This window comes from Macrobrachium rosenbergii, chromosome 3, assembly GCF_040412425.1.
Source record: "Macrobrachium rosenbergii isolate ZJJX-2024 chromosome 3, ASM4041242v1, whole genome shotgun sequence".
Taxonomy (NCBI): Eukaryota; Metazoa; Arthropoda; class Malacostraca; order Decapoda; family Palaemonidae; genus Macrobrachium; species Macrobrachium rosenbergii.
This window is the reverse complement of record NC_089743.1, coordinates 16,261,198-16,278,697: the sequence shown is the minus strand read 5'-3', so window position 1 is coordinate 16,278,697 and position 17,500 is coordinate 16,261,198. Positions and strand designations below refer to the sequence as shown.

Here is a 17,500-nt window from a genome sequence, read left to right as displayed (position 1 = left end):
AAACCATACATGAAGCTAACGAAATTCATTATATCAAATTAATAAGGGAATCTGGACCAATCACAATAACAACACCTAAAAAATTAACGACATATGGAGATGCTGGCTGGGATGTCACATAAAAACAATTATACTAGAAAGTCTGGGCAAACATGAATGTATGAACAAAGATATGAAGGTCAGCTTTTATCTTGTAAGACAAAAAAAATTACTTACATATATATTACAACTGTAATATCCACAAGGTAGCAGAAAATCCACTATATCTGAGTAATGTTTCATTCATAATTAAACATGTAAGGAGTAAAAATTACTTCCACTCTTGAAGATAATAAATCAAAACAAACACTTCCCGCTTATGCCAACTAGAGTGTAAACAGTGGCGTCTATATTTACATGAGAAACCAATTATCATGACTGACTCTCTCTCTCTCTCTCTCTCTCTCTCTCTCTCTCTCTCTCTCTCTCTCTCTCTCTCTCTCTCAAGCTACGACATTTATCCTCACGATATTTCCAAGAGGCGACGATGATGAACAATTAAATATATCATTAACGTGAAACACGAATAAATTGAAAGAATAAAGATAAAAAATTATGTCAAATGACACACACGATGAACTTCAAAGAACGAATACAGCCTAATTAGGAAGCCAAACTTTTGAAAGAGATGCAATAAAAAACCTGATGCAGAGCGAAATCTTGAACATTTTTTAGATACATATGCGGTCTATGGTGTTTTTTTTTTTTTAACAAAATTTACTTAGTATCATATGTATAAAATTTGTTCAAAGAAAAATATAAATTTATCATTAAGTCTCTAAGGTACTCAAATTTTATATTTAGATAAACTATACATATACAAATATACAGTTCATGCATATATGAGTATAACATATGTATAACATATATATATATATATATATATATATATATATATATATATATATATATATATATATATATATTTATATTTCTGTATTTAGAATGCAGATATATGGGCACATGCAATTTTAAATATGACAAAAAGTTTTACAAAAATGTAAAGTCAATACCCCAATCAAGACACTGATGACAATGCCCATCTTTACAGCTGGTCGAGACGACCTAAAGAGCCGGTTCTCATCAGACCTGGCGAAATTAAACGGTGAGGCAAGAGGGACTTTACGCCTATTGGGTGTTGACAGAGCGTTGCGTGTCCCTCTGTCGCGTCTGTTCGTTTTACTGCAATGGGCATTTATGCGTATATGCAATATGGGACGAACGGACGGAAGGACCAACACTCCATGCCCCTGCCATTTACATGGCGTGGCATAAGAATTACAAATGTCGCGCGTGTATATATGTATATATACATATATATCATATATATATATATATATATATGCTTTATATTGCTGATGTTATATATATCAATTACTATCATCAAGTAGATAATACTTTCTGTTGCTGAAGAAACCCAGTATCTTATTTATTGGGTATTTCGAAGTGTTGTTGTGTTATTAATTATATTTTATGTGTATTATCCTGCTTTTCAAGTAATTTGAGATATGCCTCAGGCATATTTGTTCGTAAGACTTTTACCAGAGGGTATTAAGACAAATGTTATTGAAGAGATATTATAGAGCATTTAGGGCACTATCATTTCATTGCAGACATATTGGGAGAGCAAAAATTGATGGGCACTTACTGCTAGTTGCTTTTAGTCGAGTGGAAATGAACGATTCAAACTTCTTTTTTCTTGATTCATGTAATGCAGAGTTTTTTGTAACATATTTTCCTTTCTCACCGATACTTGAAGTGCATGAACATTCTCTCTCTCTCTCTCTCTCTCTCTCTCTCTCTCTCTCTCTCTCTCTCTCTCTCTCTCTCTCTATATCTCTCTATTATATATATATATATATATATATATATAGTATATATATATATATATGTACAGTATATACATGCATATATATATATATATATATATATATATATATATATATATATATATATATATATATATATATATATATGAAGAAGAGAGAGAGAGAGAGAGAGAGAGAGAGAGAGAGAGAAGAGATTCGTGAACTTTGCACTTTAAGTAACAGTGAGGAAGGAAAAATATATTGTAAAAAAAAAAAAAAAAAAACAGCATTACATAAATCAAGAAAAAAGAAGTTTGAATCGTTCATTTCCACTCGACTAAAAGCAACTAGCAGTAAGTGCCCATCAATTTTTGCTCTCCTAATATGTCTGCAATGAAATGATAGTGCCCTAAATCCTCTATAATATCTCTTCAATATCAGTTGTCTTAATACCTTCTGGTAAAAGTCTTACGAGCATAAATATGCCTGTGGCACATCTCAAATTACTTGAAAAGCAGGATGATATCCATAAAATACAATTAATAAAAAAATAACACTTCGAAATACCCAGTAAATAAGATACTGGGTTTCTTAATCTATGTGATGATAGTTTATGATTACTACAACATCAGCAACAGAAAACATTACCCTCATTAAACATCTAGAGATATAGCGTCTTAAGGAAAATAAATCTTCCATAATGCCTAATAAATGTTGAAAGAAGATATCACTATAAAAAAAACCGTATAAAGGCATATTACCGTCACTGTTATATTCAAATCGTATAAATGTATATTACCATCACTATTATATCCAAGAATAAATTTTCGAAATCCATTAAAATGCTGAAAACAAATGAATAAATTGCTCAAGTCTTCCTTTTGTAAATGATTCACCTCTAATTAAAGAGCATATTTTTCAAAAATAAATTGCTCACGAAAATTTCTATTATTGTGCAAATTACAATAGCATTGAATAAATCAAATAATAAGTAAATGAGAGCACAGTATTAAAAACTTTAACCCGATAAAATACTGTTCCATAAAAATGCAGTTATTTGGTAAGTAATCCAACCTGAGGGAAATGGATGAGAGAGAGAGAGAGAGAGAGAGAGAGAGAGAGAGAGAGAGAGAGAGAGAGAGAGAGAGAGAGGCTTGCAAAGAGCGGTAAAAGACGAAGAATGGGAGGCACAGGTGCGGGGGAATGAAGTCTACAATTTTACAGACTTCTTTGTGGCAAGTATGTGAGGAATTCCTCCAGTTTTATTGCATTCACAGCTAAGAGGTGACATCCTTTGGTCTGACGCTCCAGTTATTCATTTATGTAAACATTTTCTTGCATTAAATACATATATCTTACGCGTATGTGTACGTATGTAAGCATGCATGTCAGCAATGAATAATGCTTTTAAGCCCTTTCGCTTGTTTTGGAGGTCTAAATAGAAGCATTAACCTCAACAGTAAACTGATGCTGGATTTGAAACCTTTTATCATGATCGATATGCTACAAAAAGTATGTGGAATATGTGTCCCTATGCTAAGCGAGGCTTTCTGTTTAAACTTGCGAATATACTGATCTTGAAGTTTGGGAGCTTCCTGCTCCTGTTCAAAGATTTCGTGTTTGATATCCCAGAGTGGTACTGCTTGCTGCCATTAAATTTTCACCGCCATCCTCTTCTTTTTGTGGAAAAAGCGTATACACGAGAGTACATTCATCTTCCTACAAAGATGTTTTGAGATCGACTTTTTTTTTATTCACAAAGCATATCTTGATTCGGGAGCTAGAAGACGAAGCCAGCAGAGAAAGGTGTCTTCTTTTCTAAAGCCATCTCCTCTTAGCAGAAAGGCCTTGCTGATGAAAAATATACATCCATACGTTAATGACATACCTTTCACCGTCGATGCATGTCTGTTTTTCATACAGACGACTTCTATTCATTCGTGCTCTTCATTTCTGCCACCCGATGTCTCTCTCTCTCTCTCTCTCTCTCTCTCTCTCTCTCTCTCTCTCTCTCTCTCTCTCTCTCTCTCTCTCTCTCCTTTTTGTTCCCTTTCCAAACAAAAGTTTTCAGAGCCTTTCTTTCGTTTTTAGCAATTATTTGCTGCGTCCTTTCCCAGACCTCTCTTTACCTGCGGTGAATACTAATCCATGCACTATTTCCGTTCTCTCTCTCTCTCTCTCTCTCTCTCTCTCTCTCTCTCTCTCTCTCTCACATTTATCCCTTACCTGTTATCCACGGTACTTCAAATATACTCTGAGTATATGTGAGTATATTTAAAGACCTTGCTGTTATCATTACTTTCAAATTCACTTGAGTTATCCACTTTCCCCTCGTCTCCCTTTGTGCTCTCTAATCTACCTTGGTTCTAAATAAAAAGATGAGAGAGAGAGAGAGAGAGAGAGAGAGAGAGAGAGAGAGAGAGAGAGAGAGAGAGAGAGAGAGAGAGACAGACCTACACATTAATTGTATAATGCTAAAGATGAGATAGCAGGAAACAAACTCAAATGACTCACACCTATTGAGGCTTTACACCTATATTATCAGAATTATCAGAATTTTTTTTAGCTGACGACACTAATGTAGCGTGCACTTATTCAAATTAAAAGTAAAGAAAATATTAGCTCTATCATAGTAATCTTCACTTACAAAGATAAATGTAAAAAAAGAGAATGTGAAGGGAATATGAAAAATAGCATGGCAAATAACTGAAGACAGACTAAAAGCGCAACCAGAGATGGAAGGTCTTCTGAACAACGGAAATGGAACACCCAAAAACTATGTGGTCTAGTGACTTGGCTACTAATACATGACAGCTTGATGGCGATAACCATCACGCGACCCTTTATCATCAACTGGATAACTTATCTGAGTTAGACAAGGCTGTGCGACAATATATAAAAAGACCCCCACAATTTATTACTACAGAAAACTGCCACTGCAGTCAAAATCACCAAGTTGAGAGGTTAATTAAACATACATCTTACTGAGTCTACCGAATAAATGACCCACGAAGATGAAAATATATAAATAAACAGAACGTTACGAACTAAAAATAAAATAACTTAAGTGAACTGCGTTATGTTAAGAACGATCCGTTCGCTCCTTATTATGTAAATCGACGGCTAAACCACAAATAGAAGAAAAAGCATATAAACAAGAGAAAAGTAATGAACTAAAAGTGCAAACTGTATAAGCCATACATCAGTTAGTTAACCACAGCACAGACACAGAACTGTGGATATTGAATCGACTGGAAAGGAAAAGATTCAAACATTTAGTACTGCGTGAAATCTAAAGTAGATTTTTAAACCTTGATAGAATTAATTGTTTATAAAAACCACACATTGCATGTATACAGACACAGACGCACACATATGTGTATATATATATGCATTTATATACTGTACATATATACATACATACATAAATATTTAATCAACTGTATAAACAAACGCTTGCTTGTATTTGTATAGGACCCCTCACAAACAAGTTAAGACACATATGAAAGTAGCAATCATTGCAGCTGCCCATGAAGCCGATCCTAGCAATTAAAGTTGCATTACAATCTATCGTTGCAATAAAGGCAGAGTGCCATTTGCATTGATATTCAGCCGGCATTTTCCTCATCGCCTGCGGTCATTCCCTAGTTTTATTTGCAAGAGGCGATTTCTTGCTCGATTTAACGCCAGTGTGGGAGCTACGCTGGAACAAACATTGACAGTTACATTCATACTCATATGTACATTTAAATATATATATATATATATATATTAAATATATATATATATATGTATATATATATATATATATATATATATATATATATATATATATATATATATATATATATATATATATATATATATAAATGCATCGTTATCATCGACCCCAACGCTGTGTCACTAATACCTTTCCTGTGCTTTATCTTTCATAGATATCCGCTCATCTCCTGTCTCACTTTTCATAGTTATCGTCCAAGTAGGTTTTGTTGATTGGTTACTAAAAGGCATCTGACAGTCCACGGCCCAGTAATACTATACAGTATGTATATATATATATATGTGTATATATAAATATATTTATATAATATATATGTGTATGTGTGTGTACATATTCAACACATTCATGTAAATAATCATTCTCAACACATGGAAACTTCAGTCTCATTTACAAAACCATTTTCCAATATATTTGCAAAAGCAATAACTTTGAATGTACTAAGATTATGTTGAATATTTTACTCAAAATGAATTTGTAACTGAGTGGGCTTAAGAAAACTGCAGAAACGGATTACTAAAATGGAAGAAACTGATAGTGTTCAAAGAGGAAAATGGGAGAACCTAAAATTAAGATTAACGTACGTTTTTCAAAATCTTTACGCACAGTTTTTTCTCAAAAGCAGTAAAATGTAAAACAGTCAATCATCGCGTTAAAAGAAAATAACCATCGTAACATACCTAGCGCAGAGTCCTATTTCAGCTTAACATGTCTTCATTAAGAATAATTACTTGTTGGTATGCTGAAACTTATTTCCTCAAAAATCGTTTCTTTTAATTTGCCATAAAAACAAAAAACATAAACAGATGAAGAATGTGAAAAAATTAAAAATGAAAAATATTTAATCAGAGAATCGAAATTTTTCATTCACTCCGACCAAAATATTTTCATCACCTAAGATTAACCGATTCACTGATTGCATACAATAATCGCGTCGGAATTTTATATTCCACCAGAATTTGTCGTTTCACTAGTCAGAGAGATCACCACTCAAACTGGAGATATAACGACCAAATTGCAATTTTTTTTTACTTCATCACGAACCTCTCTCTCTCTCTCTCTCTACACACACACACACACACACACACACACACACACACACACATATATATATATATATATATATATATATATATATATATATATATATATATATATATATATATATATATATATATATATATATATATATATATATATATATCTCTACTGGTCACTTTTTACCAGATACTTATGTAATTGTAATAGCCACAATGCCTTCTTAACTTTTCGAATTCATCGCGCTTTTTTGGATACGCTTGTCACTACAAAGCCTTAAGATCTAAGTGCAAGAAATATGAAGATATTATGATGTCCGGTAGCGGGAAACGAACCCGGGTTCCATAATCACAACTAGGTCACGTTGCCGACCTGACCACGAGAAGGATAAAAGTCTATTGCCTCTCATACATACATATACCTGTCATTTTCAGATATGGATAATAGAGTTGGAATAGACCCATCCTCAGCCTAAAAAGCAATTTCAGGTATGCATAATAGAGTTGGAATAGACCCATCCTCAGCCTAAAAAGCAATAAAAACCACTGTCTCCTTGGCTACGATGGTGAGGACGGGTCTATTCCAGCTCTAATATATATATATCTGAAAACGACAGGTACATGTATGTATGAAAGGCAATAGACTTTTATCCTTCTCATGGTCAGGTCGGCAACGTGACCTACTTGTGATTATGGAACCCGGGTTTGTTTCCCGCTACTGGATCTTAAGGCTTTGTAGTGACAAGCGTCCAAAAAAGAGCGAAGAATTCGAAAAGTTAAGAGGGCATTGTGGTTATTACAATTACACACACACATATACTGTATATATATATATATATATATATATATATATATATATATATATATATATATATATATATATATATATGTATATTATATACATATATGTAATATATATGATATATAAGCATGCTTATATGTCACTTAATAGCATGTGACAATAAGTTCAGCTGAGGCTACAAGAAAAATAAAAGGAGGTACCAAGCGCTTTCCTGTTACTTCAACACATTTTCAAGTTATACAATGTGTTGAAATACCACGAAAACGCCTGGTAATTTCTTCTTGAATTGTTCCCTGGTCTCAGCATATATATATATATATATATATATATATATATATATATATATATATATATATATATATATATATATATATATATATATGTATGTATATATATTTATATATGCTGTACAATTACGTCATTTCTCTCTCTCTCTCATACCACCCACGTCTCTACAGTCGTAGGCGATTACTATCTCTACTTTAAACTCAAGCGCTTTTATTTTCCAGCAGGCTCCCCTAGGCGTTACTATCTCTGATATGTCAAATGACATCCAATTTTTATCTTCAATAACGTCATTTTAATTTCTGTCACCATCTCCCACTCGGGTTTCTCGATTTTCTTGTTATTCACCACCTTCATTATATTTAAGACTTTCTCATTTCTACCGTCTTTCCTTCGTCATCAGATTTAAAATTTCGGTCTCACATCGTCATTTTCCTCACTTTAGTCATCCATCACTAATTCTTTATCGTCACTATTATTCCCTTGGTTTCTTCCTTCGCTATCTTTTGCCTCGTTTCATTCGTTATTCGGTGCCTCTACATTATATTCTCCTTTTTATCCCTCAAGACGATGATCTCTACTGCTCATCTTCACTGGATCACCTCTAGAAACTTGGCTTATCCTCTATCTTTCTCCTTTCTTCTTTCCCTCACGTGATCACAGTTTTCCATGAAAACCAGAAATAAATGAGTGTGGAAATTAATAATAAAAAAATTACACACGCAAAGTTCTTATAAAATCAAAATGACGATGAACTGATAATCTTTCATTTAAATTCAAAGTAATGAACAATTCAGAAGCTGTTTAGGTATTCAAGCAATCAGAGATCTATATAGATATCACAATTACCCATCTTAAGTTATGTTTATACCTACCAACATTCATTATTCATTGTGAAGCGCGTTTCAAGCGACCACAGTAGCTTCAGACCAGCCTAACAAACGCGACAGCGGCAGTCATAGTCATACCAGCCTAAAACAGAACAAAGTAGTAGTCACACCAGAAGCTATGCAATTCAAAATCACTGGTTGTTCTCGCGTTACAATAAGAACACAGTAGTTAGAAAAGCGCATAAAGCAAGAAAGTGGACTGTAACACGCGATAAAATATTCAAGGGTTGTTACACCAACCCATTATCTACTCAAAAAATAACATATACCATATCACAATTTATTAAACTGGAAGTCGTTCTAACCTATGGCATACTCTAAATTGGCAGTCGTGTCGTCTTTAAATTATGACGACTCTGTGCACCGAGACATTCGAAACAGTTTGTAAGCACTAAACGATTATGGAGGTACATTAACTATCACTGCCCCTCGATTTACAAGACAGAGAATTAAACCAACAGGCTGAATGTATACAGATGGTATTTCAATTTCCTTAGTCGAGGGATACTCTACTGGTATAAGGCACTTCTTACTTTAAGGGACAACAGTCATAAAAGTTTTTATACTGGATGTGAAATTACAAGAACCCTCCAATTTAATGGTCCTTACAATACAAAAAGTCACCACGTATAAAGAGATATGCGCGAGTGATTTTCTTAAAGAAATAAAAACGTTACCAAATACTGGCAGAGAGAGAGAGAGAGAGAGAGAGAGAGAGAGAGAGAGAGAGAGAGAGAGAACTCAAGCATAGCCTCTGTGGCTCAGCTCCAAGAGTCCTTTTAACCATTTATCGTTTAATGGATTCTATCCAGGATCTTGAAAGCAGAGAGATCATTCTGGAATCTTAGAATCTTTTCTGAAATAGGTCCTCTTGTCTGTATCTATTCCTGGAAGGAACAAGGAGACGGGTGTTACATCTCTCGGAGTAAGTGATTTTAAGATAGAAATGATATACCAGTTTAAAAATAAAATGGGTGCTCTAACCCAAAAATATCTGACCAAGAATTCGAGATGCTCCGTGTAAAACCAAAAAAGGTGGGAAACTTACTAACGAAAAACAGGTAACCTATTGATAGAAGCAGAAAGAATGATTACTAGAAAGGAGTAAAACTATCTGGTACCATAATGTGAAATATTTACTGAAAAATTATGAAAGAAGGAATAAAGGGAAGGGGCACAAAGAAATACTGGATAAAAAAAAAAGACAAAATGTCAAAGTTGGCCGACCACAGAGACTAAAATTGTCACCTCAGAAAGCGGGATTTGCAATCATGCGATGCATTTAGAACTGTCAGATAAAATAGAGGATGAGTATTGGAATAATGTGGTACTCCATTACGGAAATATTTCCTTATAATAAAGTAAATTTTCTAAAATAAACTACAAGGAAAATTAATCCCTAAAAATATGTATTTAAAATTCATATGTAAGGGGAGATACTAACGCAACATATTTGTCAAAACAGGTAAGAAAAGAAAGAAATAGTAAAATAAAGGGCTGATGATATCAACAGGGCCAAAGCCTCATATTACAGTAGTTCTCTGGAGCATCAAAGACAAGAGACAGCTATTTATGGAGAAGCATAACGAAATGTGGGTTAAGAATCTTCTTTATGATGACGTCATGAACACATTTTCTCAGTATCTCACAATCATCCCAACCAATCCTTCATTACATCGTTCTTCATGTTAACACATCTTAAAAGTGGTCTTTTTGTATTCCTCATCCTACACGTAGGAGAAAATAAATTTGGCCATAGTAGCCCGTGAACAGTAAATAATGATTAGAGTCAATTATTCCTGTAGACTATTTTAAATTATATGTCAAGATTTTCATTTTATTTTTTACATAATCCTACAGTTTAGAACGTAAACAGAATTCCTGACTTGATATTGTTAACAAGTAATGTAAATTCATTTATATTTTTTCTTATGTAGTCCCTCTATTTCAGTATCTATATATATATATATATATATATATATATATATATATATATATATATATATATATATATATATATATACATATACATATATATATATATGTATATATATGTATATATATATATATATATATATATATATATATATATATATATATATATATATATATATATATACACATACATATATGAGAGTTTAATCCCTTTGACGAGTGATTCAAACAACCACATGGAGAAGTGAAACAGGAATGTAAATCCTGGACGGTTTCGACTTTATTCCTTAGTCATTTTCAGAGGAACGATACAGTGGTAGAAATTTTCAATACATATGCCAGCGGGACAGTACATAAGAACATCAGGAGGCTGGAAACCTGATATTCACACCTGACAGGTGCACGAGGGTGGAAACCTTACACTCATTAAGAATAGGGGTGAAGACCTCACAACCATTAGAGACTGGTCAGCGTTTACAAATTCAATTGTTGTGCGAGTGCCCCGCTTACCTTCGTCCCATCAGTCAACTACCTTCTTTAAAATTTAAACATTTCACATATTTCTTTTGAAATTAAAGGAACAAGTTTATACTTGTCTTTACTGATATCCCTACTCTTACAAAAGCTTTCTTTTATAAAGCCAGACTCGATGATGTTTCTTTCCAGCGCATAATTTAAATAAATTATATTTTTTTCTCATGCAGAGTTGATTGTATGATTGTTTTTACTAAAGTAAGGAAATTCCACCGGTTACCCGAGCATACCTAAACATGGCTTAGCAATAAAGTCGAAACCGGTCAGGATTGACAACCCTATTTCATTTTTCCCTATGCCTGATATATATACATATACATATATATATATCTGATACAATGTTTCCGATACCGTCACCTTGAACTCACTTTTCCCCACTTCACTACTTCCTTAAACCAGCCAAGTGGGACCTGACAACTTTCCTTGGGTAGTCACTTTGACTAATTAGACAATGAACGCCGTTGCCTCTTGGCGCAAAAGTTACTTTCCTTTCCAGAGCGAACTGACACACAACAATACTCGATTCAGATTCGCACCGCCTGACATGAGATAGAAGAAAATCTTGCTGCATCAGGCAACAACTAAATCTGTGACTTTTTGTATTTCAAAACTTACAGTTCAGGAGAAAAATCAAAACTGGCTGCCTCTCAACTTCGCTTATCGGATTACCGAGAAAGGTGCAGTTAGTAAGAGGGATATCAAGGGCATTATCTTTATCGCTTTAGCATCGGACTATATTATATTAAATCAGTAATTACATGACGTGAAATTACACTATCATGCAACTGCAGTCGGGCTGGAAAAAGAAACTCATTCCTTTTGCTTTCTTAAATATGTATATGGCATAGTGACAATAAAAAAATTAAAATCCTAAAAATTATATAACCGAACGATATATAAACTCTCAGTATTTTTGTCACCCTGAGTAAAAATTATCACAACTCTTAAATACATAGTCACAGGACTCGAAATCATGAGAACCTAAGAATTTTTATACTCAGTTACAATGGAACACTTTGCTAGTAACTCTGGCCAAATGCTAAGCACAGCTGGAAGTGCTGTCTTAAAACTACGAACAAAGGTAGGGTTAGTTTTCTGCGAATAAAAAGGAACTTATAAAGGGACAGATATCTTTGCATAGTGGTCAGTTTGAAGTGATCTCCATATTAAAACTGCTTAATGAGTAAGCCATATTTCTCGGAAAGGAATGTTTATGGCGTCTACAGGACAACAGTCCCTTTCATATTCTGTCATACTTGTAAATGTAGAAAGTAGCACTAAATGACGGCATTAGGTTACCAGCCCGATGACCTTCGCATTAAAAAAATTTCTGAATATCAAAAAAATCAAAATAAATTCACAAATCCGAAATCAAGGCAAGGAGAGGTTCTTTCTGTCATGAAGACTGGAGACAACAATTACCATTTGATTAAGTTTTGGCAAAATCCGGGTTCAGAATTATACAAAAAGAATTTCAATGAAATTTGGTAATGATAAAAGCAGAGCAGTTATTGCAAGTATACTCGGCGTCATAACTGTTTTTTAATTAATATCCATTTTTGCCAATCTGCATCTCCAGTAGTTATTAGATGTGTTGCCATATGTTAAAACACATTTTCCTTACTCTCACTGCAAAATATTAATTTTTTCGTAACGGACATTCTGCCGTCACTTCTGTAAGGTAAAAAGTGTGAAAGAAAATAAAGGGGAAAATACAGTGTAATAAAAAAATATTTCTGGGCTCATGTCATTCTCTTTCAGCAACCGCTATCCACATGCGAGCTGTTCTGACTGTGGCCTTCATATTTTCATTTCGTGAGAATACAAAGAACAGACCAATATTTTATTTTCATTAGGCTTACTGCGTTTGTAGTAGGCCTGTTTCCCACTGGGGTACAGGTCATCAATCACTTTAAATGGGTTATACTGTGAGGGACAACGATTTTTAAAGCCATTAGTTTCCGAGCTCATTTCATCGAAAAATTATTTCATCACGATTAGGAAAAATGTACAAGAGTGTAGGGAGAAAAAATGTTTAAGCAGGAAATGTGAGTTTAATTCACTCTCACTGACTGAATTGAATCACGATCCTAAAGAATTTATCGTAAAAACAGCTCACCTCCATTACTGAATCCATTCCGCTTGGTTTCCCAAGTGTAAGACTTTGGACAGAAATCTCGGGTTCTGGCTGAATTCGACAGCCGCTTTTGCTGAGTCCGCGAGGAACAGTCATACTTGGGGGTGCTCATTACATATGAAAAACAACTGGATTAATTCTTTCAAATATTATCAGTTAACAGCAATCTCTATTCAGGACAAGTAGACTTCCCCCTCTTTTTGCATGATACCTTAATTTACGAAAAAAAGACAATCATATCAAAGAAATATAATTTCTCTTTGGCGCTGTGGCACAGTTTATGGTGCCCATTACAAATGCGTTGAAAAAAAGGCACAAGAATGTATATGGAAATACTGAATCAAATCTCATACAATTTTTTATTGCGTAAATATCCTTTTTATCTCCAACAGATATGATCTTCTTTGCGTTAATTTACTGCTTATTAACAATTACACATTAACCCATGCCTAAACCTTTGAATAATCTCAACATCTCGGTTCCTTTCTACAAAATATGACCACAAAATCTGCCGGTCACTTTTACCAGATATTTATGCTTTTTCAATAGCCATCTGTAACTTCTGATTTTCAAAGCAGTTGTTATGAGTCTCAAATCCAGAGGGAATGAATAAACCAAGAAGCCAAGAGCTGGGAAAGGTCATTCAGCGCTAAAAGGAAAATTGAGAGTAAAGGACGTTTGAAAGCTGTAACAGGAGGAAAACCTCACGGTTGCACAACGAAAAAATTGTTAGGCGGGGGTGGAAAGTAAGACGGAAGAAAAAGAATGTAAACGGAGATACAGTAAAAGGAATGAAAAGGTTGCAGCTAGGGGCCGAAGGGACGCTGCAAAGCACCTTAAATAATGCTTACAGTTCACCGCGTGATGTGCATTGATGGCGTCACCCCCCACCCCCTACGGGAGAGAGTTAATTTAGAAGCAGATTAGCATAGTGGACAGTTTGCCATCATTCGCTGGTTTGAATCCTACCACCAAAGGAAAAGGCTTTTCAATTTAGTATGCATCTGGATTCAAAGAGTTGTAGGAATAAGCGTATCCAAGAAGGGTGAAAGATATACAGAATTTTAGAGTTCATTGTTACCTATAACACCTTTGTACTAGCAGTGTGTAAAAGACAAAACAGCTCTCTCAGTATGGTATGACCACCAGCACCTGTTTTGTTTCTCTATTGATCATTCCTTATTAGGGAAATAACTGTTTATGTGTATATATATATGTGTGTCTGTTATATATATATATATATATATATATATATATATATATATATATATATATATATATATATATATATATATATATATATATATATATATATATATATATATATATATATATATATGTATATATATATATGACTACGCATATAATACTTGTTCTTTCGCCCTTACAGTTTAATCAAAGGAGGAGAGGAGATGCGACTGGTCAAACGAATGAAGGCCGAGTATGGCGGGGGCCTTCGGGAACTCTCCCAACACGAGCTCGCCATATTCCAGGTGAATCACGAGGACTAGTTCCCCTTCTTGTGTAGGTTTGTGAATGTGGGGCTTGATGGATGTGAAGTGTGCTCAATATGTGTGATCGGATTTTAGCCATTCATCAAATACTCAATATTACTTTATTATTCTATGACTTTAAATGTTACATGCAGTGTGACTGTGAAGTGGAATAAGTGTGATAGGCAATATTCATTATTGCCAATATTCCTTGTACTGCATACACTCATTTTTTTGTATTAAAGGGATGTGAAGTCAGGTGAATGCTCGATATGGTGAGTGCTTTGAGTAATGGGAACATAATGCAGTGGTACATAGTACAGTGAATGTGTATTCAAGTGGAATACATACTGTTATGATTGTATAGCGTGGTACTCAACAATGCAATTTAGCGAGCAGAGAATGGAATACTTGATACGTTAATGTTAGTTAGTGAATGGGTCGTGTAATGATGTGAAGTCAGTTGAATGCGTAATGTGGCGCATGCGAAATTTCAATATTCAATGTAGCAAAAATGCTGTGCAATCATGTCACTCGTAGCGTGAAGAGCTCATCCAGCGAGTGTGAAGCGAGGAAAATTTCAATAAGAGAATGTATTGTCCCGACTCTAGAGACTAATGTGTTGTGAAGTGAACATTTACTTTGTCGCAACGATGTTCTAAGTTCTTCACTGACTTATTTTCATAACAGAATATAATTTTCATCTAGGTTTTGGTACGACGTCTTTGAATTCGTCATCAGTGACGGTAGTTGATGTAATACCCAAGTCTAATATCATTGCATCCAATCAGTTAATCAATCATTCTTGGATTCACAAGTCATTACATATCTAATTTTTTTTATTGAACTAACACAAGGGATGAGGTTACAAGCTAGGCGTTCGTGGTTCCTGTCATCTTCCTTCTTAGAAAAACCAAGAGGCTCCTTTTGGATGATGAGTTGATTATTGATTAGTGTATGAATGGATCTCCGACACAAGTGTTTTATGTTGCCATGACTAGTTAAAATAACATTATCAATGAGGTGACGAGAGAACTCAATAACGGGAAAACATGTGACAAGAAAAAGCGTTGTGAATCGAGAGCAGGTTGACCCACATTCCGTAGATGATAGTGATAACTGGTGATCGCCAAAACAGACGGCAAATATGTTTGTAAAAGAGTGTGAGGAGAGAAGGATGAACATTAATTTTTGCTAGAAAAATGTAATGAGGACAAATGGAAGCTTTGATGATAATGCGGACAGTATGAATCATGGAACAATGGAGAGGTTGATTCAACAAAAAGTTCTTTGAGAACAAATGTCAAGGCAGGAAGAGAATCGCAGACTACTTAAGGCAAGGAAGGTATCAGAAATTCTGTAAAATGTATAAGGACAGAAGAGTAAGCAAAGAACCAAGAGGTGGGCTGCATGAAGGGAATGTTAACCAGATTCTCCTTTATGGGATAATTTTGCGCCTCTGAATTACAGGTAAAACGGAAGACAAAAGGATGGAGTTCTTGCAATGAATTTTTATTTTTTTTTTTACTTTTTTATAAATATGGAATAGGTCGGGATGAAAGGCTGAGATACGACGGATCTGTCGATGGTAAAAAGTTTTGCATATGCATATGTTTTATATATATATATATTTTATATATATATATATATATATATATATATTATATATATATATATATATATATATATATATATATATATATATATATATATATATATATATATATATATATATATATGACTATTTATCACATCACCGTGATTCATATACAATCAGAAAGCTACAAACATCCTTTAATATCCAATTCGCTCTACCTCGGAGATAATATATTTTCATATATGTTACCGAAGGGGAATTTTTAGTTGATAATAAGTCCACCGTCCCGTAGTCCTGATTCCTCGTCCGTCGCTGGTTCGACCCCACGGGACGGTGGACTTATTATCAACTAAAAAATTCCCCTTCGGTAACATATATGAAAATATATTATTTCCGAGGTAGAGCGAATTGGATATTAAAGGACGTTTGTAGCTTTCTGATTATATATATATATATATATATACATATATCACACATACGTACATTTATACATACATATACATACATAAACACGTACATACATACATACATACATATATATATACCATGACAACTTTTTATGTTCGCAAATAATAAGCCAAAAAGGTGGTTTAATATCCATTTCACTACACCTCGGGAATAACACAGACCCAAAGAGAATTTAAAATAATAAGTGCTTCGTCACCAGTGGGATTTGGCTCAGTGGTCAAAAGTCACTGAACATCGTTGTTTCTAAACCAGGCACCGGCTCGAAGCATTTGTCAACCATAATTCCCCTTGGGTGGAAGTTATTCCTAAGGAATATAAAAACATATTTGTGACTTGATATTTGCGAATATAAAAAATGTCACGGTGAGTGTGACAAAAATTCGGATATATATACATATGTGTATGTGTATATGTGCACACACACACACACACACACACACACACACACATATATATATATATATATATATATATATATATATATATATATATATATATATATATATATATATATATATATATATATATATATATATATATATATAGAGAGAGAGAGAGAGAGAGAGAGAGAGAGAGAGAGAGAGAGAGAGAGAGAGAGAACATATATGGTACCAGATGTGAAGTGTACGTAAGTATTATGTAGTCTCGTCCGGTCACATGTAAAGCATAGGGGACAAACAAAAACACACGAAAATTA

General features: G+C 34.0%; 2 protein-coding genes across 15 annotated transcripts in view; one reads left to right on the top strand and one right to left on the bottom strand.

Moving 5' to 3' along the window:
- LOC136852772 (anoctamin-8-like) overlaps positions 1-17,500 on the top strand; it is a 545,791-nt gene that overhangs the window by 480,398 nt on the left and 47,893 nt on the right. For all 14 annotated transcript variants that reach the window (XM_067127741.1, XM_067127678.1, XM_067127712.1 and 11 more), the window contains one exon: positions 14,636-14,738. In XM_067127741.1, the coding sequence (XP_066983842.1) occupies positions 14,636-14,738 (103 nt within the window). The remainder of the gene's footprint in view (positions 1-14,635; positions 14,739-17,500) is intronic.
- Positions 1-17,500, bottom strand: part of Ppox (protoporphyrinogen oxidase) — a 600,782-nt gene that overhangs the window by 554,964 nt on the left and 28,318 nt on the right. The window lies entirely within an intron of this gene.